The sequence below is a fragment of the Hyla sarda genome, chromosome 1 (assembly GCF_029499605.1).
Source record: "Hyla sarda isolate aHylSar1 chromosome 1, aHylSar1.hap1, whole genome shotgun sequence".
Taxonomy (NCBI): Eukaryota; Metazoa; Chordata; class Amphibia; order Anura; family Hylidae; genus Hyla; species Hyla sarda.
In genome coordinates this window covers 463,620,120-463,642,114 of record NC_079189.1, presented here as the reverse complement: position 1 = coordinate 463,642,114, position 21,995 = coordinate 463,620,120, and the positions used below count along the sequence as shown (strand labels likewise).

Here is a 21,995-nt window from a genome sequence, read left to right as displayed (position 1 = left end):
AGGAAATGAAAGATTATCCCATCCTCGTCGGTGCGCACACCCAAGGTGACCGCAATGTGTTACTAAGCAGTGGAAGACGAGATTCAGCCCCTTCCGCATGATCCTCTCTGCTCCAGACTGTCCCACATTATTGGTACTCAAGCTGTCTGTACTGGTTTATTATTTTTCATTCAGCACGAGCCAGCAAATGAATGCCCAACGTACAGAGCGAGTATATTCCACCAAGCTAAAGATGACATTTTTAGTGGCCATAGGCTTTAGAAAGCTCTGGTACATTAACAGTAGTTCCCACCCCCAAATTGTATCCCCCAACCCCCACAGCTCAGGTGCAATGCAAAAAATAAACAATACAAATATGGAAAATATTCTACAGTGAACACAAAGCATTTAAAAACATTTAAAAGTAATATATTATTACATTTTTTCTAAATTTATTGATACAGACATTGATTTAACACAGAAGACATTTACTTCTATCAGATGTCAGATTTTTTTTTAAGTTTGGTTCCAGAAAGTTAAGATTTGTAAATTACTTCTTTACTCCTACAAAAAAATCTTAATCCCTCCAGTACTTAGCTGCTGCATGCTCCAGAGGAAGTTGAGTAGTTCTTTTCAGTCTGACCACAGTGCTCTCTGCTGACACCTATGTACACCTATGACACCTATGTATCAGAAATTGACATGAGGTGTCAGCAGAGAGCACTGTGGTCAGACTGAAAAGAACTACTCAACTTCCTCTGGAGCATGCAGCAGCTGATAAGTGCTGGAAGGATTAAGATTTTTTAATAGAAGTTATTTACAAATCTGTTTAACTTTTCCCCCCACTGGAATAACCCTTAAAGGCTTAATAGAAAAACAAAGCTAATTTCTTCCAATAACAGAGCCACACCTGTTCTCAGGTAGTGTGTGGTGTTACAACTTTGTTCTATTGAAGTGAATGGAGCCAAGTTGCAATATCACACACAAACTGAGGACAGGCGTTAGAGCTGATTTCTTCAAAAATCAGTACGTTTTTCTTATTCTGGATAACCCTTTAAGTGGGTGGTGGTGCGCAGTCAGTTAATGTAATAGAGAATGTCTATGATGCATGCACAGCCTCAGCATATCAAGAGATTGTAAATTCTACATGGAGAAATCCTTAAGGGTAGGGTCATGCATACAGGATTTGCAGCATATTTTGCTGCATCATTTCTGCTGACGATTTTCCTTCCCAGTGAAGTAAAATGTGCTGTGAATGCTGTATGTGTGACCCTATCCTAAATAGTAACTTCTACTGATGTAATGACATAACACATACTTTTTTCCTGGCCTGCAGGGGCCCCCCATAGCCATGCACTTTTTGGTGTTATATATAGAAGCAGAGGTCTTCAGATGTGTATATAACAGTGAGAATGAAGAATTGTGTACTAGCCTTCTGCACCTCTTATAAAGGCAAATAAAATTACAATAAAATAAACCTAAATAAAAAGTCGCCATATGTAGATTTTACACTAGGATAAATAAGCAGTTCAGTGGGAAAGGCTAAAACTGACCACCCAAAAAGGTATCAGAAGAGCAACTATCTGTATAGAACACAGATGTAATGGTGCAAAAGTGCCAGCGTTACAGTATTCCTGCACACCCAGAACGTGTAGTAGCTGTACAGACATGTCATGGTGGACAGCCATCCCGACCTGGAACCAAATGCTAGAAGTTGATGAACTGAGCTTGATAGATGCCATCATCTTTATTAATCTGGAAAATAAGCCAGTGTAAAGTAACCGTACAGACAATAAAATGTGCAGAAATCTTAACTTCACAAAATATACGAAGACAAAGGCTTCCATTTACTCATTGTCTCCATCAAGGCAGCATTGAGGGACTCCTGGTTTGTTCAACTATTTTTTTTTATAGATGTTATAAATGAAAAATAGTTTTTAATACATTATAATAAGCTTTATAATTGTAACTGTATGTTGTACAATAATCAGCCATAACAATAAAAGCTAAAGTTTTCTTGGTCCCCCTCATGCCACCAAAACAGCAATGATCCATTGGGACTCCACAAAACCTCTGAAGGTGTCCTGTCTAAGGTTAGAAAGTCATTTAGGTTTAGAGGGGAGACCTTCATGTGATGTACTGTACTGTGGGGGAGATAAAACTGCCTGCACCTAAATATCTGGTGCAATTTGCACAAAAAAGCTGGCATTTATGTAAGCCTGTTTTATAGGGTAAATTTTATTTGCAAAATTAAGTGCCAAGTTGCTGTGATGTCATGACAATTGCACAAATCATTACCCTTTACTACTTGGTATAACTTTTGAGGTCCTTAATATCATATACAGTGATCCCTCAACATACAATAGATTCCACATACAATGGACCATTGTAACTAGAAACCAGACTCAACATACAATGCTACAGACAAGTCCAGATCTGTGAAACATGTCAATACCTGGAAGATCTGATCAATCAAAATTGACATTTAACTGTGTACTACTCTTTACCTGTGCCAGGGTTAGCTGCTCCTTTGGACACCAGGTCCATTTGACTTTTTCTTTTAGGACACTGTGTATACTGTACAGGACCATGAAGAAGCTCCTGTCCTCTACACAGATGTGATTTACAGCCTATTTTTGGATGACATTTTGGGGCTTTACAACCAATTACCAGGTTTCCATAGAGTTATGGTCTCAACATACAATGGTCGTCCTGAAACCAATTAATATTGTAACTTGAGGGAACACTGAATGGCTCTGCTGAACTATAAGGAGATTAAAGAATACCTTGTTATCTGTCTTAGGTGGAATATTTGGTTTCTGTGGCAATTGTGGCTTCTTCAGAATTCCAGGCTTCTGAGCTTGTACTGGTTTTACAGTTTCTTCTGTTTCGTCATACACCCCTGCCAGTGCGTAATGCTTCTTCCTAAGCTCTCCAAGACGCAATCTTTCATTCTGCAGTAAGTTCTCCAGTTCAAGGACCTTAACCTTGATGTCAAAATATTAAATGAAAGCAAATTTAGGAAGAATCTAAAAAATTCATACCCAAGGGGTGGTTACGGTTGTCGAACTTTTATAACATTCTAGTATTCTGTATTATACTAGAGTATTATTGAGGCTTTAGTATTAGGTTTGCCTTATTCCCTCATGGGTAAATTGTCATACAAGAGACATCCACCTTAAGGTTACTAGAGTGTGTAAAGTGAAGTTTAGTGACATCACTAACATCTGTCTGCCTTTCTGGGACACACAGACGATATGAGTATTTTTTTTTTACATGACAACAGAACACTATCCAGCCTAAAGTATGGACAATCACTAAGATGTTACCCAGTTGTACAGAATCAATATTAAATTGGTGGGAGCCTTAAAGGGGTACTCTGGGTGCCTTAAAGGAGTACTACTGTCAATCTGAAGGGGTAGCTTCACTCCAAAACACATCATTGCTGTATTGCTGTACATCTAATAAAGTTGCAGAACTTTACTACTTCGTGACCTGAGTGTGACTATTTCTACTGGGATCCTGAGCGCCTGCTGCCAAGGTCAACTTTTCCTTCCTATATCAGTACTTCACAGGACACCGGCTGGCTGTTCCAGGGACCTTGGGACCTTTGGGCTGCACAGATCCACACCACCCTCATACCCCTATATGGGGTGATATGCGTATGTTCTGGTGAGCGGCCAATCTATAAAGCCTGCACCCCTCCCATAAGGAACCCCCCCATCTTTACTTAGGGTAACGCACAAGGTGCCATCCTCTGTTTAGAGAGGTATAAAAATAGAAAAAAAATGACCAAAGCACACACCCTTCTGAGAGACACAGACCATGTGGTGTCTGCCCTGCACTGACAGGTCATGCTCTCTTTAGTGCTGGAAGGTGTGCAGGCTCAGTCAGACACTAACCATTGCTCTGCTGCTCAGAGCAGGAGGATGGGGGCTGCTCTCAGAGTGAGCTGGTTGGCTGAGCTGCAACGATTGCTGGGAGATGTAGGCAAGGAAAAGGAAGGATGTACACACATACACTTCCCTGGAGTATTGGCTGTGCCTAGTACTGAAGCTTACAGCTGCTTTGTCCTCTTCAATGGAGACTAAGCGCCCCCCAAGTGATCTACGACTGGTGGCCACTCAAACATGCCATCAATTTTAAGGAATTTGTTAACTTCAACTATTAAGAAAAACTTGATATCCAATGTTCACGCACTCTTCCTTGTATTCATGTGAAAATACATATCCTATAGGAATTAACTGCTTTTCAGATCCAGATAATGTCCATACAGACTAAGCATAGTGTATTACCTGGCTTTCCATTTCTTCCTTCTTTAGTTTAATGAGAGACATTCCAGAAAAGTCCATGGTATCTAGGAAGGTAACGTCATTAGTTCTACCATAGCAATACATTTCAATCATTCCTATTTGAAATAACATAATAGGAATAAATACCTTTTTCTTCTATCTGTTCTTGACCTGATCTTGTGGAGGCCACCACATTTGCTGCCATCATGTTCACATTGCGGGAGCACTGCTGCAGCTTTCCCAGATTCTTGCTATTTTGATCTGCTTTTACCTGTAAAAATATAATTGCCTCAGATGATTGATCTATTGGGTCACTTGCTGTTAGTTAGCACCACATAATACTGCACACCTACCAAATATTGCTCCAATATTTCAGCATGTATGGCAGTTTAAAATGTTTTATAAATATATATTTTCTCTATATAATCATCCTTGAAGTGCTATTAGAAGTAAAATTACAAATCTGTTTAACTTTCTGGCAACAGTTCAACTGTCACGCCTCCTCCCATAGACTTGCATTGAGGGGCGGGTTGTGATGCCACATGGGGGCGGATGTGTGACGTCACATCGGGGCGGAGTCGTGACGTCACGATCTTCCGTCCCGGTGGTCGAGATGGACTCAGCCTGAGGACCTCCAGCGGTTCCGGAAGCCGCTACAGGTGGGTGCTGCATGGTAGATCCAGGGGGTCCCCAGCAGCGGGACCCCGGCGATCTGACATCTTATCCCCTATCCTTTGGATAGAGGATAAGATGTCTATGGGTGGAGTACCCCTTTAAGGGAAGAAAAATAAAGAATGCTGACAGCTATGACAACTATTTATTCCCATTAAACAGTATATGTAACAGCTTTATACAGATAAAGCGGGAGATATATCAAAACCTGTGGAGAGGAAAGGTTGGCCAGCTGCCCATAGCAACCAGACTGCTTTTATTTTTAACAAGGCCTTTGAAAAATGAAAGAAGCAATCTGATTGGCTGCTATGGGCAGGGCCAGATTAACAATGGTGCTTATGGAGCTCGTGCTCCGGGCACCCGGATGTCTGACATTTTTTTAAATAAATTAGCAGCTTTGGAGTTCTTTTCACCAAACTACAATCTATTCTATGTGTGTATGAAGCATGAATGTACAGTATGTAATGTGTGCTGTGTGTGTATAATGCATGTACAGTATGTAATGTGTGCAGTGTGTGCTGTGTCTATATAATGCATGTACAGTATGTAATGTGTGCTGTGTGTATAATGCATGTACAGTATGTAATGTGTGCTGTGTGTATAATGCATGTACAGTATGTAATGTGTGCAGTATGAGTGCATGTACAGTATGTAATGTGTGCAGTGTGTTGTGTGTATGTAATGCATGTACAGTATGTAATGTGTGCAGTATGTGTGTATAATGCATGTACAATATGTAATGTGTGCAGTGTGTATGTAATGCATGTACAGTATGTAATGTGTGCAGTATGTCTATATAATGCATGTACAGTATGTAATGTGCAGTATGTGTGCTGTGTGTATATAATGTATGTACAGTATGTAATGTGTGCAGTATGTGTTGTGTATATGAAGCATGCAGGTAGAGTATGTAATGTGTGCTGTGTGTATAATGCATGTACAGTATGTAGTGTGCAGGATGTGTGTTGTGTGTATGCAATGCATGTACAGTATGTAATGTGTGCGGTGTGTATAATGCATGTACAGTATGTAGTGTGCAGGATGTGTGTTGTGTGTATGCAATGCATGTACAGTATGTAATGTGTGCAGTATGTGTGCTGTGTGTATGTAATGCATGTACAGTATGTAATGTGTGCAGTCTGTGTGCTGTGTATATAATGTATGTACAGTATGTAATATGTGCAGTGTGTGCATGTAATGAATGTACAGTATGTAATGTGTATATAATGCATGTACAGTATGTAATGTGTGCAGTATGTGTTGTGTATATGAAGCATGCAGGTACAGTATGTAGTGTGTACAGTATGTATGTTGTGTGTACATGATGCATGTACAGTATGTAATGTGTGCAGTATGTGTATATAATGCATGTACAGTATGTAATGTGTGCAGTATGTGTATATAATGCATGTACAGTATGTAATGTGTGCAGGATGTGTGTTGTGTGTATGTAATGCATGTACAGTATGTAATGTGTGCAGTATGTGTTGTGTGTGTATAATGCATGTACAGTATGTAATTTGTACAGTATGTGTGTATGATGCATGAACAGTATGTAATGTGTACAGCATGTGTGTTGTGGTGATGTACAGTGTGTACTGTGTACAGTATGTGTGTTGTGTATATGATTAATGTACAGTATGTATTGTGTACAGTATGTGTTGTGTGTATGAATATGCATGTATGACGTCACATAAGGATAATACACAGTGATGTAATAGTACAGGGACAGGACTCCGGAAACAGTATGTGGGGAACAGAGTCTAAATAAAAAGGACAAAGGAGTCTGGAGAAAGGGGCAGTGGGGTGGTGAGGATCTCTGGAAGATGACTGAGGGGTTGAAGAAGGAGGGAAGAGAGGGGTCTGGAGGAGGATGGGTGATGACGTAGGGGTCTAGGGGTGACTGAGGGATCTGTAGGAGGACTGAGGAATCTGGGGGTGACTGAGGGGTCAGTGGAGGATGGGAAACAGGGGTATTGAGGAGGACTGGGGGTGACTGAGTGGTCTGGGGAGGTCACTGAGGGATCTGTAGGAGAATTGGGGGGGTCTGGGGGTGACTAAGGGGTTGGGGGAGGAGGGGACATAGGTGTCTGGAGGAGGACTAAGGCATTTAAGGTGACTGAAGGGTCTGGGGGTGACTAAGGGGCGCAGGGAAGAGAAAACAGGGGTCTGGAGGAGGGGACACAGAGGTCTGGGGGGACAAAGGGGTCTGGAGGAGGACAGTAGAGAGGTGGGATTCAGCCAAACTGAGAAGAAACCGTGTGTGGCAGTATTTTCAGGGGTTTAGTGTTTGGAGGGGTTATATTCAGGGGGCACAGTGTCTAATACCCTCATATTGATTATTTTTTCATATACAGGACAAGGATCTGCTGACAAAGTGAGGAACCAATGATGTCTGAGCATCACACTCTGCAGAGGAACATTTACCTGGAAGCCACCACCCCATCTGGACCGGATGAAGGAGAAAATGGAAGACAACAGAGAAGATGTCACCTGTGAGCCATTATATCATTGTGTATTCTTTCTGACTAGGTGATCATGAGTGAAACTGTACCTAAATCTGTGGCTTTCCAACTGTTGCAAAACTACAATTTCTATGATGCCTAAGGCTCTCAAGACATTATGGGAGTTGTAGATTTTCAGTAGGTGGAAAGCCACTGGAACTGAGGTAATTAATGGGGGTCCCAGCAGATGGACCCCCACCAAAAAATGGTCTGCATAGTCTGAAATGCCCATGCCTTTGTGAAGGCTTGTTAATTGTCATAATTGAAAACATGCACAGGGGGGTTGAGGTTTAGGGATGTGTCTGTGTCGGCATTGCTTTTTTTTTTTTTTTTTTGGGGAAGGGGGGCCCCATCATACTAAAGTGCTCCATCCTCAAAGCAGCCTTAATCTGGCCCTAGCTATGGGCAATTTTTCCTCAGCACAGGTTTTAAAAAATCTCAGCCCAAGTAATTGAGCAGTTTTTTGGCTGATAATTTAAGAATTAAAGCATGTGTTAAAGTCTAAAGCAGGCTTCCGAACTAAAATCTCCCAGCATTCACTGCTAACTCAGTAACTGCGCCGAGCACAGGCGTTGTTACACCAGTCACTACAGTAATCAATGCAATAGACCTCACCATACAAGCTTTAACATAAGCATCAGCATAATTAATACATGGCCAAAACTTTTAAATAGGACAAAATACAATAAGCTAATACACTCATGGCTGTAAATATTGGCACCCCTGAATTTTTTTTAAGAAAATGAACAATTTCTCACAGGAAAGGATTGCAATAACATGTTTTGCTATACACATGTTTATTTCCTTTGTAAGTATTGGAACAAAACCAAAAAAGGGAGGTAAAAAAGCAAATTGGACATAATGTCACACCAAACTCCAAAAATGGTCTGGACAATATTATTGGCACCCTTAACTTATTATTAAGTTGCACACCCTTTGGAAAAAAATAACTCAAATCAGTGGCTTCCTATAACCATCAATAAGCTTCTTACACCTCTCAGCCGGAATGTTGGACCACTATTCCTTTACACCAAACTTCAGCAATACACAATGAATGTACAAAATTAGAAAACTTTATTGGAATAGTACATATAGAAAATTCAGATAAAAAAAAGCACGCCCCCTGACGAAGCACAATTGCGCGAAACGTGCGTTGGGGTAAGTGCAGGTGGCATATGGCTCTACCATGATACACTATGACTATGACAAAAATGTTGTCTTTTTGTGCCTATGTTTTGGTTGCTATCTTTACTTGTAGGGTTGATATGTACCTATTATGATATACTTACACTACCATGTATTGGCACTTGTATCTATTTTCTCCAATGTTTGTTGCCTATACCTCCTGTATTTTATCAGTTCTGTGCACTGTGCTTTTTTAATCTGAATTTACTATATGTACTATTCCAATAAAGTTTTCTAATTTTGTACATTCATTGTGTATTGCTGAAGTTTGTAATTTGGCGTTTTGGTATTACAGTTTTCCAGCAATCTTAGGCTGGGTTCACACTACGTTTTTCAACTATGGTTCCCGCATACATTTTCTGTCAAAAACCGGATGGGAAAAAAACGGATGGAACAGTATGGGAAAAAGTAAAACTTATGCGTTTTTAAACAGTATACTGTTTTTAAAAGTGCATACTGTTCAGTCCGTTTTTATAAAAAAAAAAAATACGTTTTTGAAAATTCTGTCCATTTTTAATGGGAGGGGCTTTGGTGGGGACTTTAGGATGCAAATGCGCAAAGAAAAAAACGAATACGGTTTTGCCGTAAGGAACCGTATACATGTGCGTTTCCCATTGACGTCCATGTTAAAAAAAAAAAAAAAAAAAAAAGGTATGCGGTTGCAATACGGTTTTAAAACTGGAGTCAAAACCGTGGTTGAACACTGTTTGGAGTACTGTTAAAAACTGTATTGCAAGCAAACCGTACGCAACCGTATGCATCAGGGTGCATACGGTTTGCAATGCTTTGCCTATGTATACGGTTTTCAATACCGTTCCATACGTTTTTCACTAATGAAAACGTATGCAGGAACCGTAGCTGAAAAACGTAGTGCAAACCCAGCCTTATTCTTATCCTATATATTTTTGGTGACTACCACTCTTCCTTTGCAAACTGCTCCAGGTCTCTCTTATTGGAAGGGCGCCTTTTCCCAACACCAATTTTAAGATCTCTCCACAGGTGCTTAATGGGATTTCGATCTAGACTCATTGCTGGCCAGTGCATTGTTGCCATCCATTTCTGGGTGCTTTTTGACATATGTTTGGGGTCATTGTCCTGCTGAAAGGCCCAAGATCTCAAACGCAAACCCAGCTTTCTGACACTGGGCTGTACAGTGCGACCCAAAGTCTGTTGGTAATCCTCATTTCATGATGCCTTGCACACATTCAATTCACTCAGTGCCAGAGGCAGCAAAACAACCCCAAAACATCAGTGAATCTCCCCCATATTTCACTGTAGGTACTGTGTTCTTTTCTTTGTAGGCCTCATTCCATTTTTGGTAAACAGTAGAATGATGTCCACAAGACATTTTCCCAGAAGGATTTTGGCTTACTCAAGTTCATTTTGTCAAAATGTAGCCTTGCTTTTTTTTATGTCTCTGTCAGCAGTGGGGTCCTCCTGGGTCTCCTGCCATAGCGTTTCATTAAAATGTCGACGGATAGTTTGCGCTGACACTGATGCTCTGAGCCTGCAGGACAGCTTGAATATCTTTGGAGCTTGTTCAGGGCTGCTTATCCACCATCCTGCATTAACACCTTTCAATTTTTCTCTTTCGTCCACACCCAGGGAGATTAGCTACCGTGCCATGGGTTGCAAACTTCTTGATAATGTTGCGCACTGTGACAAAGGCAAATCTAGATCTCTGGAGATGGACTTGTAACCTTGAGATTGTTGATATTTTTCAACAAATTTGGTTGTCAAGTCCTCAGACAGTTCTTTTCTCTTTCTGTTGTCCATGCTTAGTGTGGCGCACACAGACACACAATGCAAAGACTAAGTGAACTTCTCTCCTTTTTAACTGCTTTCAGGTGTGATGTTTATATTGCCCACACCTGTTACTTGCCCCAGGTGAGTTTTAAGGAGCATCACATGCTTGAAACAATCTTATTTTTACACAATTTTGAAAGGGTGCCAATAATTTTGTCCAGACCATTTTTGGAGTTTGGTGTGACATTATGTCCAATTTGCTTTGTTCCTCCCTTTTTTGGGTTAGTTCCAATACACATAAATGGAATAAACATGTGTATAGCAAAACATGTGCTTCTGCAATTCATTTCTGTGAGAAAGACTTCATTTTCTAGAAAAGTTTCAGGGGTGCCAACATTTACAGCCATGACTGAACAATACTCAATGCTGATTTAGACATGTAATGAGAAACATTTCCTTTCCATTTCATCCATCAGCAGCACAGGAGAGTTATCAAAACTACTTTTCCTACTAGGACAGAAGAACCAAAACACCTTAGTCAGTCAGCAAAATTAATTATACCTCTCCTATAATCCCCTCTATAGAAAGGAAACCGTTTTTTTCCCTTCTGTTCATACAGAAAGTTTTTTTGGCATACCACGGTAACCCTTGGCTTAGCCTCCCCCCAGCATCTAGTCTAGACCCCAGCACTCCCTGTGATTGGGTCATTGGGAAGCTAAGCCTTGAAGGTTCCGATGCTCTGCATGCTTTTTCACCAGGATCTCTATGAGGTGTGAGGATAGGCACACTGGGGGACATTTATCATTGTTGGTGTGCGGTGGGCTTTTACATTGTTTCTATTGGTTTATATTTCGCACTGTTGTGCAAAATTTATCATACGTGCCCATGACGTATAACTTTTGCGCAAACTTACAAAACCCTACTCAGTACCTCAAAGTAGTCGCTCATCTGACACATTTATGTGTGTCCTCATTGATGGTGTAGGAATGCACAAAATTTGTGTGCAAATGATGAAAAAGCACACCCACTGCAAAAAGTATCCAACAACCAACAAAACATAGAAAACTAAATGAAATGCGCTAATCAAAAAAAGGACGCACAAAAAAAAACCTAAAAAATACACAACATAGTGCAAAAATAAGTGCAACATAATAAAACTGAAATCTGGTGTACAATGATAAATGTCCCCTACATTCCCTGCGCTGCCTCAGTCTGGAATGTATAAGCATGCAGATTACCTGGTACCTGTTGTCTCCCTGTATGCCTTTACAGGCTGAAGTACACTGGCTGTGTGCTTTTGTTCCATGCTGACAGAATCCACCACAAAACTGAGGCTTAGCACACATATCCTTTGTAACCAGGGACGGGGCCCAGCCAGGATAATTTCGGCACTGTGCACGAGTACAACACTGACTGGGGCTTCCGGCTCAGCGCAGTATAAAGCATCGATGGCTTCGATACCAGCTTCTAGGACACTGCGTATATAGCACAGCTGCTTGACCCAAAATCAAGGAATGGGCAGGTGATCCCCCTTCTAAAAACCATTTTGTAAACTGCCTTTCCAGCCGGACAGCCTCTTTGGTCCTCCGTTGGCTCCTATCTTTGAGTACTAAAATGAGAAAAGAGGTGCTGGAAAAACGTGGTTTCCTCCTTTTCAGAGGCAAACAAAGAGGACCCTTCCGGAAGCCCATTAGACAGCAGAAACCTCAGCAGTGGTCAAAAAACCAGGATGGTGCAGCATTCTTGTTATTTAAGAAGCAGCCAAAAATTCCAACCAATGACGCCACAAGCACATCTCTAAGAGTAGGCGCAAGATTGGGCAGCTTCGCAGCCATGCTATAAACTACGTCAGACTCCTGGGTTCGGTCATTAAAGAGTTACTCCACTGAATTTTTATTCCTTCATTATGCCCGGGCTGCAAAAATAAACACTAACTCACCTTCTGTTGCTCCCGTGGTGTGCCGATAACACTCTCCTGTCTTCTGGACCCTTGCACGTCAGACTGAGCTTATCCCAGTTCTATCACACTGCTACTCAGCGTATCACCAGCCGAGTCAGGTAATCGCTGCAGCCAGTGAAAAAGCTCAGAGCAGTCTGATGTGCTGGGCCCCAGAATACGAAAGAAGACCGGGGCCCAGAACACAGGAGAGCAATATCAACATGCTGGGTAAGCGACGGAAGGTAAAATAAAGATTTATATTTTTAAATTTTTGCAGCCCGAGCAGAATGAAGGGATAAAAAATTTAGGGGAGCTATGCACAAGAGCTGACTCAGATACCACCAAGCAGTTGCTATATCAACCCTGGAAAACTTCAACTTGTAAAAGGAATTTGTGGCCAAAGGAGCACTAGAGCGCATCCTGTGGCATCAAGGAAAAAGAGGAGTCTATTCTTGTATATTTGAAGTTCCCAATAAAGAGGGTCAATGAAGAATGATCACCAACATCACATTTCTGAATCAATACATGCTGAAAAAGAGGTTCAAAATGAATACGGTTAAGTCAGTCAGCAGCTTTAAGAAAGGAATTCAACAACAACCGATTTGAAAGCTACCTTCCTTCATATTCCAATTCTGCCATCTCATCGCCGATTTCCCAGTCATTCATTCAGACAGGGAAGAAACAAGATCACTTCAAGTTCACTTGCCTGCCCTTCAGGCTTCCTTCCATACCACAGAAAAGGTTCTGGTGACCTTGGCAGCCCATCTCAAAACTAAGGGAATTTTCTTTATCCCCTATTTAGATGACTGCAAGCAGCATCCAGATAGCTCCTTCTTAAGCATTTAACATCAACCATTGCAGTACCGGAGAACTACAGGTTTATTATCAATCATCAGAAGTCCAGTTTATTCCATCCCCAAAGTGTCGCTTCCTGGGGTACCATATAGATTCTCTACAGATTAAATCTTCCTGTTAGAAGAGAGGATCAGCAAGATCAGAAAAAAAGTCAGAACCTGGAGAGTGCTGCAAAAGGTGATATCTTTATTTCACCCCTTAATGTAATTGCTTCTCAAGTCCCTCTCGTGTCTCTCGGGGCCTTCATACGGGTCTCCCTCTGACGTAGTCATGACGCCGTCACGCATGCCGTCCCGTCATCCAATAGGAATGGCGTGCAGCAGCGACGTGATGACGTCGCTACGGAGGCCCAGTAAGGCCTTGCGGCAGACAACGGAGGACCGGAGAAGACAAGGAGAGCCCAGCAGAGTACCGAAGAGGACTAGGAGAGCCCAGCGGAGGCCCGGGGACACCATCGGGAGCAGCGGGGACAGGCGAGTAGGACTTAACTTTTTTACATTGCACGAATCCTTCAACATATGAATTACCATCATATGTTGAGGGATCACTAGACATGTGCAGAACCAAAAATCAGAATTAACGAATGCATTTGTTGTTTCCAACGAATGCATCCGTTTTTTAAAGGAATGCATCCGAAACGAAAAAAAAATTCGCAGATGCATCCGAAAACCGAATATGACGAATGCACAGCATTCCGAATATTCACAGAACCGAAAAAAAAAAAAAAAAACGAAAACGAACATAACGAAAATAACGAAATTTTGGGTTCTGCACATGTCTAAGCACAATATACCCTCCCAAATAAAATTATTGCTGCATAGAATCACACCTGTTTCTTGTCTCTAGTGAGGTTTTATAGGAGGGGTCTATCAAATATGCATCTAATTAATTTTTTTAACTAATGAGGTGTTTGGTTTTGTCTTCTGTCTTAGTAGGAAAAGTAGATTTGGTGACCCTTGTGCGTGCTGTCTCAGGACTCTTGGAAAGAAGAAAGTTTGGTAAGTAAATTTGAACTTCATTACCTGCTTACACACAGTATTCCACTACTAGATCTTGACTGATTTACCTTCGATGCAGCGACCAGTTGTGCCGTACTGGCAGCGATTTCATGGGATCCCACAATCAACTCCTCATATTTCCCTTTATGGAGTACAACTTTATCTGCAGACTCCCTGTAAAAGAACAATTAACATTAAAGTATCAAGTACTGTGCTTATCCTTAACTTTACAAAGTTTCTGAAATACAGCTAAGAATCACCCGTACTTGCAGACCGGTTTGTATGTACAAAGGAAGCATTCAAATTATATTATATCAAGATAATAGAAAGATGAGATCATTACACAAGTTGGGTGGCTCCCCATCCCACAGCCTTTGATGCGGAGATCAGGCCTTCCGTCCAGCGGGAGTTCTTGGCGTAGAATTCTTGTGTGGTAGCTGCTCCCTGTAATATCATACAAATATTTGACACAGAAACTGATGTAGTGAACAAATTGTTAGTATGCAGAGAAAGGAGGGGAGGGGACAAAACATTGATACATTGCCCATTAGTAGTTCCTCCACATAAAAACAGGACTGAAAATATAATGACTTCACAGAGGGAAAAGCCTAATGCTCAGACCTAATCAGAGACGGTAACTGGTAGGTCAAGGGATTAGAAAGTGCATCAATAGCCTGCAAGCACTAAGAAAAAAAGAAATCTTAAAGGAAATATACAGCAAAAACAACTTATCTCCTATCCACAGGATAGAGAATAAGTGTTTGATCATGGGGGGGACCGAACGCTGAGACCCCCTGCGATCTCCTGCATGGGGCCACGGCTCTCCCATGCAGGAGGCGTGTCGGCCTCAGCATGATGCCGTGGCCGACATGCCTCCTCCATGTAGTTCTATGGGAGAGGCGGGGAGGCAGCTTTTGTGCCTCCCCGCCTCTCCCATAGAGCTGTATGGGAAGGGGGCGTACAGTCGACCTCTGAGGTTGATGCTACGCGCATTAGCCAGTGCACAGCGCGGCAATGCAGGGGCCCCGCTCGGGAGATCGCGGGGGGTCCCAGCTGTCAGACCCCCTGTGATCAGACACTTATCCCCTATCCGGTGGGGTTATTGCTGCAGAAGTCCTTAAAGACCGTTTGAGTGAAGGAAGACAAAAATAAATAAAAAGTTTTTTTTAAAAGTACATCCAGACCATAAAAAACAAACAATACACCAAAATCTAAGCATTATATTAAGGTAACACATAACATACTCTTCCACTCTCAACAATTTCCTTCTGTAAGTCTGTAGAGGTAATGACCAGAAGTTTAATGGCCTGTAAACATAAATAAAATTGATTAACAGCAATATAAATTCAATTCAAAATCACAATCTACAAGATGCTAAAACAAACTTTTACTTTTAAGTTAACACAAGGCTTTGTGTGCATTTGTGTGCCCGGATGACAGCCGTTGTGACTAAGAAAAGGATTTTACCAAAAGCTTTCTTTCGTGTTTCCAGGGCATTTCCCACATTCAAAACGCTCTAATGGAAATTAAACCCAACAAAGGAACGAAAAAGTGTCTGCTCATTTTCCAAGCGATTATAATAATAATAATGGTTCAATGGAAACAGATACATTTCCAGTGAATCAAGCAAAAATTTGCTGAAGCCTGTACGATTTGTGATAACACTCTATATTAGTAAGTTATTACCATCCCTAAATACAATATTCTGATACTGGAATAATGACAAATACAAGAATTTAAAAGCAATACTGTCATTAAAATAAACTTTTGACAATGTCTAAACTCAAGATCAGTTGGACACTCAGGGCTAAAATCCTCTCAGATCACTACTAACAGCAGGATCTATGGAGTCAGACAGCGCTGAGATCCCCCAATTTTTTTTTTATTGTGAATTTATGGTTTAGTTTTTTTACGATACATAAGAAAAACAATCAATAAACAAACAGTGCTTCTCAAAACAAAAATAGCACCACAGGACTGCTATAAAAGAGCCCTATAATATCAGGGTCTAATTTTTTTAAACAACAAAACTTGGCATACATAACACATCGATACTTTTTCGTTGAAAACAATGGAAATGAGCTACTGAAAAGATGACAAAAAAAAAACCACAATTGCATATCTAATGATACACTAGAAAAGCAAAGATCAAAGTAATAATTTACGATCATGTCCAGATCATAGTTTATCAATTGCTTACCTTCATAAGGTCAGTGCATGAATTCAGAATCCTATTTGAACACATAAAATCAAATAAACAAATAGCTTTTTTTCTTTAGCCAACAGAAAATGTACAAACTTAAAGAAGAAGTCCAGTGCTAATACATTTATCCCCTATCCGCAGGATGGAGATAAATGTGTGATTGATAGCGCGATCTCCCGTATGGGGCCTTGGCTTGGCTCCAGCTTAGCGCTGCTAGAGCGCATTTCGTACCCAGCAGATCAGCTGGTACAAACACGCTCCTTCCATTCAACTCTCATAGAAGTGAATGGAGGGGGTGTGTTTGTACCAGCTGGCCGGCTGTGTGCGAAACATCAACAAAGCAACTCAGCTAGGTCCAAGTGGGGCCCCATACGGGATATTGTGGGGGGGGGGGGGGGAGGGGTCCAGCGGTTGGAAACCCTGCGATCAGGGGAAAAAATCTCATTGCACTGGAATTCTTCTTTAACAGTAATATCTTATTGAAATACAAGTTTTCCAAAACAGCAGCTTTAAAAATGGTTTAATTTACGCTATTGTGAAGGATTTCCATTTTTTTCCTACTCTATCATAACAGCAGAAAAAAGGAGAAATGAGGTAGTGCCAGATCCGTTGCATGACCAACCTCAAGGGCATCCAATGGACCACACTGATTTACAATGAGGTCCATTGGCTTCCATCATGTTTTATGCATTTTCACAGAAAGAAAATTGCAGCATGCTATTCCTTCCATCAATTATGACAAAACTACAGACAGACTCTGTTCAGAATTATTTAGTTTGGGTTCACATATCTGAGGCTCTGTTCAGATAGATGCTTGTGAAAATAAATACCTCTGTGAACAGACGCTTATGAAACTATTGTACAATGGGCTTACAAATCTGGAGCATTATGCAAGTTAAAGTAAGTGGTTGTAATATTAGAGCAATACAAAAGTCTGGATATAAAGCTGGCCTTAGTAAAGAAAAATATTAGACTTCCAGGATTTGTCCACTCTCTTGATACAATGATCACACATCTTGTTTTAGAAAATCCTAATAGAACTGATGGCATGCAAACAACTTCATTTAGAAAGTGATTGCTGTCCAAAATGACCGGATATCAAGAGTGTTACATCAGGGTAAGCCTAGGATAACTGCTGTCTAGCAAAATCCTACTTTGGATGACATAACTGATTAATATAGGAAGGGACTATATGAGACAAGTGGACTAGAACGTTCTAACATGAAAGGAAAAGATTATTTATCAACATAAATCATCCAGCCTCTCATTTAATATATAAACCTATGTGACTACCCTAGGAATGCATACTACAAGGCTAGTTACATAGTCTAGTTACAACATGCAGGTAAAAAAAGACCCACAGAGTCAAATGTACACTATATTACGTATAAGTGACAGTGTGAGCATTGCCTAATGATAAAATGTAATAAACTAGCAACTCTATAATGCTAACTAATTTGCGAAGACTTGATAATTTAACAGACCTTTGATTTACTTCGAGTTTAACTCCGGAGCAGTCTTTCCGAGCCTGGTTCATCATTTCCTGTCAGAGAACATGATAAAAAGAATAGGCAAGATCAGTGGAAGAATTATAGCCGCTAGTGTATTCAAGTGATTTTCCCACAAAAGGAACTTTTTTTATCGATGCGAAAGAGGTGATTAATGGTTGTTTGGTGCAGACAATGAATGAAGCAGCAGGGCACATGCTTGACAGACACTTCACTCATATTCCTGCTCATTGTTGTCCTGGAGTGAGGAGGAACCAGGGCGGTTGGCCTCAGGAGCTATGTTCTAGTAAAAAAGTAGGTTTCAGAGCGATCAGACATGTATTACCTATCAACAGGACAAGTGATAAATGTCCACTGTAGGATAATCCCTTTTATGTAGTAATAGGTGTCTGATAACTGGACAAGTAGGTTGAACTATACAGGTAATCTATATAGTCTATACCAGTACTGATGCTGTATCACAATCCATACAACATCATAGAGGTCAGGCACTGTTCACACTTGTATTGTGGTATCATTTAGAACAAACCATGACACTTTGCTAGATCAGTCACACTGTGGATAATACCTGCAGCTTATGGAACTCTCTGACTAAGCCTGTCAGCTTCAGTAGTGGTTCATATCCATTTCACTGGATTTGCAGATGAAATCTCCGATGGCAGTGCGCACATAGCCTTGCTGAGGAACTCCGCACGCTGACACTCAATGTAGTCTGAACTTGTCAGGAACAGTATAGCTATGTTATTTTCTTTATAAAAGCAGACAGGATAACTAAAAGTCATGCTGTGGCCCCAAATAGAAGGAACCATACATCTCTCCACCTGGAGTTATATTTGCCATATTGAACAGAGAAAAACTATTTCATTACGTGGCATATAAAAGCCAATTTCAGGTTGCATCCTCCTCACCTCAATCCTTCGAACTGCATCTTCTATGGCTGCAGATGTAGCGGCCATCTCTTTATCAACCATGTCACCCAGTTCTCCCTGCTTAAAATCCATGCTCTTCGGCCTCAACTCCTAAAATATAAAAGAATATGAAAAAAAATTAATCATTGCTCTGTTTATATCTTTATTTATTTAACAAAGTCTTTGGGAGAGCTTTATCAAAACCTGTCCAGAGGAAACTTTGCCAAGTTGCCCAGAGCAACCAATCAGATCGCTTCTTTCATTTTTAACAAGACCTCTGCAAAATAAAAAAAGCGATCTGATTGGTTGCTATAGGCAACTTTTCCTTTGCACAGCTTTTGATAAATCTCCCCCTTTGTTCTTTTACAACATTCACACATGCTTCCTATACGAACATTTTTTTTTCATTAAAAAAAAAAATACACAACTTTGCAAAAGCGCTGTTTTTTTTAGGAGAGGACTATTAACCCCTTAAGGACCAGGCCCATTTTGGCCTTAAGTACCAGGACAATTTTATTTTTGCATTTGTTTTTCCTCCTCGCCTTCTAAAAATCATAACTCCTCTATTTCCATTCACAGACCCATATGAGGGCTTTTTTTTGCATTACCAATTTTACTTTGTAATGACACTTATTTTACCATAAAACGTACGGTGCAAAAAAAAATTATTATTTATGTGGGGAAAATGAAAAGAAAACCACAATTTAGCAAATTTTTTAAGGTTTTGTTTTCACGCTGTACACTTTACGGTAAAAATGACGTTTTCTTTATTCTGTGGGCCGATACAATTAAAATGATACCCATGTTATGTTTTTTTTATAATTGTACCACCTTAACCCCTTAAGGACGCAGCTCATTTGGGCCTTAAGGACGCAGACAATTTAATTTTTACGTTTTCGTTTTTTCCTCTTCGCCTTCAAAAAATCATAACTCTTATATTTTCACCCACAGACTAGTATGAGGGCTTGTTTTTTGCATGACCAGTTGTCCTTTGTAATGCCATCACCCACTTTACCATAAAATGTATGGCGCAACCAAAAAAATACTATTTGTGTGGTGAAATTAAAAAGAAAACCGCAATTTTGCTAATTTTGGAAGGTTTTGTTTTCATGCCTTTCAATTTACGGTAAAAAAGAAGTGTTCTTTATTCTTTGGGTCAATATTAGAGATGAGCGAACTTACAGTAAATTCGATTCGTCACGAACTTCTCGACTCTGAGTTGATTGCTTATCCTGCATAAATTAGTTCAGCTTCCAGGTGCTCCCGTGGGCTGGAAAAGGTGGATACATTCCTAGGAAAGAGTCTCCTAGGACTGTATCCACCTTTTCCAGCCCACGGGAGCACCTGAAAGCTGAACTAATTAATGCAGGATAAGTCATCAACTGCCGAGCTGAGAAGTTCGTGACAAATCAAATTTACTGCAAGTTCGCTCATCTCTAGTAAATATGATTAAAATGATACCCATGATAACATACTTTTCTATTACTGTTGAGGGCTCCGTTTGGGTGCCGTGATCTGTAGTTTTAATCGGTTCTACTTTTGCTTATATTTTAATGTGACAAAAAAGCAGCAATTTTGGATTTTTTTTTACATTTACACTGTTCACCGTACGGGATAATTAACAATATATTTAGAAAATTCTGACTTTTACGCACGCGGCGATACTGAATATGTTCATAAATTTTTTTAAACGTATTTTTGGGGGTAAAATTGGAAAAATTGATGATTTACATTTTTTTTTTATTTTTTATTACACTTTAATAGTCTCCGCAGGGGACTATTTATAGCAATCATTTGATTTCTAATACTGTTCAGTGCTATGCATAGGGCATAGCAATGACCAGTATTATCTGTGATCATCTGCTCTGGTCTGCTCGATATCAGACCAGAAGAGACAGCTGGAGACAGGTGAGAGGACCTCCGGCCGCCATGCTGGATGATCGGATCTGTATTGATCACGGCATCTGAGGGGTTAATGGCGGGTCCCTGGCTGCTGATAGCAGCAGGGACCTGCCACGCATGATGAGAGCACCAGTCCGGTGCTCACGATCATGGCGGAGCGTAAATGTATGTCATGGTGCGTTAAGTACCATGGCACCATGACGTCCATTTACGTCCATTGTCATAACGGGGTTATAAGCACGCCAGTCACATTAGATGAGAGAAATGTGTATACCGTAGATCATGATAAATACCTTTCGTATCCCAACTGATACAAGACCTTTTTTTTTTTTTCATATAATCAAAAGGAAACAAATTCCTATGTTTACTGTAAGAATGTTATTTGTACCTCTCCGAGCCCAAGGATATTCTGTAGTGATCTTCTAACATTTGTCAGATCAGCACCTTCCAAAGACTGCTTATCCTTCAGCTCATTCAGATACTGTAAACTCTGGCTTCCACAATCTCTGCAGCTGTCGACAAGACCTGGAACATTAAAATTCAACGTATCGATAAGGACCAACATGTTGAACAGCAAAAGTGCTTTCAAAACAACAGTCTTTACTCACGCTCTCCATGGTCAGGTGGCGCCAAATGAGATGTGGCACTGCCATTTATAATTGTATCGGCTGCTAAATGTGCAAACTGTGCCAGTGCTCCAACTAAATCAGAGGCATCTGAGGAAGCAATATTTTCATTACTATAAGGGAGATTCATAAAATTACATTTAACGTTAACAGCTAAAAAAATATATATATTTTCTATTCATATTTGCATTCATACTTCTCTTTAAGGAAACCTGTCTAGGCTACATTTAAACTGCCGGTTTTCTCCAGCAGTGTGAAGCCTGTCATTTTCAAATCACAAATAGCGGGAGAAAAAAAAAAAAAAATAGCGCTTGCACCGTCTTTCTCCCACTATTCTCTCTGAAAACGACGGTGTCCGACGGACCAGTTATTGCCCTGTTATGACCTGTCAAAATGACTGCGGCCAAACTGCAAAAAAAATAATAAAAAATTTGACGGCCGTATTTCACAGGGCATACCGGTAGTGTGAAAGGGGTCTTAACAGGTTGCGACAGGAAATATCACTGTCAGACGCAACACTTCAATAAGTAGTCTCAAAAGGTCTGCATGGATTAAAAGCAATTGCTATGACGAGGTAGAGGAAGAAAATAGCACAATATGGTATTACAGTGAGAAGTTTTGTTTAATTCATAGGAAAAAGTAGCAATATCTGCTAACTGACTAAACAGTGTAAGGTGT

At 40.5% G+C, this 21,995-nt stretch overlaps 1 protein-coding gene across 1 annotated transcript in view; it reads right to left on the bottom strand.

Annotated features, from left to right (window-relative positions):
• Positions 1–732: 732 nt before the first annotated feature.
• Positions 733–21,995, bottom strand: part of HIP1R (huntingtin interacting protein 1 related) — a 141,381-nt gene continuing 120,118 nt past the window's right edge. The window contains exons 21-32 of the mRNA XM_056535461.1: positions 21,300–21,407; positions 21,080–21,216; positions 18,790–18,900; positions 17,858–17,916; positions 16,371–16,401; positions 15,415–15,477; positions 14,514–14,614; positions 14,239–14,344; positions 4,419–4,542; positions 4,275–4,336; positions 2,766–2,966; positions 733–1,734 (exon numbers count right to left, since the gene is read on the bottom strand). Of these exons, the coding sequence (XP_056391436.1) occupies positions 1,687–1,734; positions 2,766–2,966; positions 4,275–4,336; positions 4,419–4,542; positions 14,239–14,344; positions 14,514–14,614; positions 15,415–15,477; positions 16,371–16,401; positions 17,858–17,916; positions 18,790–18,900; positions 21,080–21,216; positions 21,300–21,407 (1,151 nt within the window). The 3' untranslated portion in view covers positions 733–1,686. The remainder of the gene's footprint in view (positions 1,735–2,765; positions 2,967–4,274; positions 4,337–4,418; positions 4,543–14,238; positions 14,345–14,513; positions 14,615–15,414; positions 15,478–16,370; positions 16,402–17,857; positions 17,917–18,789; positions 18,901–21,079; positions 21,217–21,299; positions 21,408–21,995) is intronic.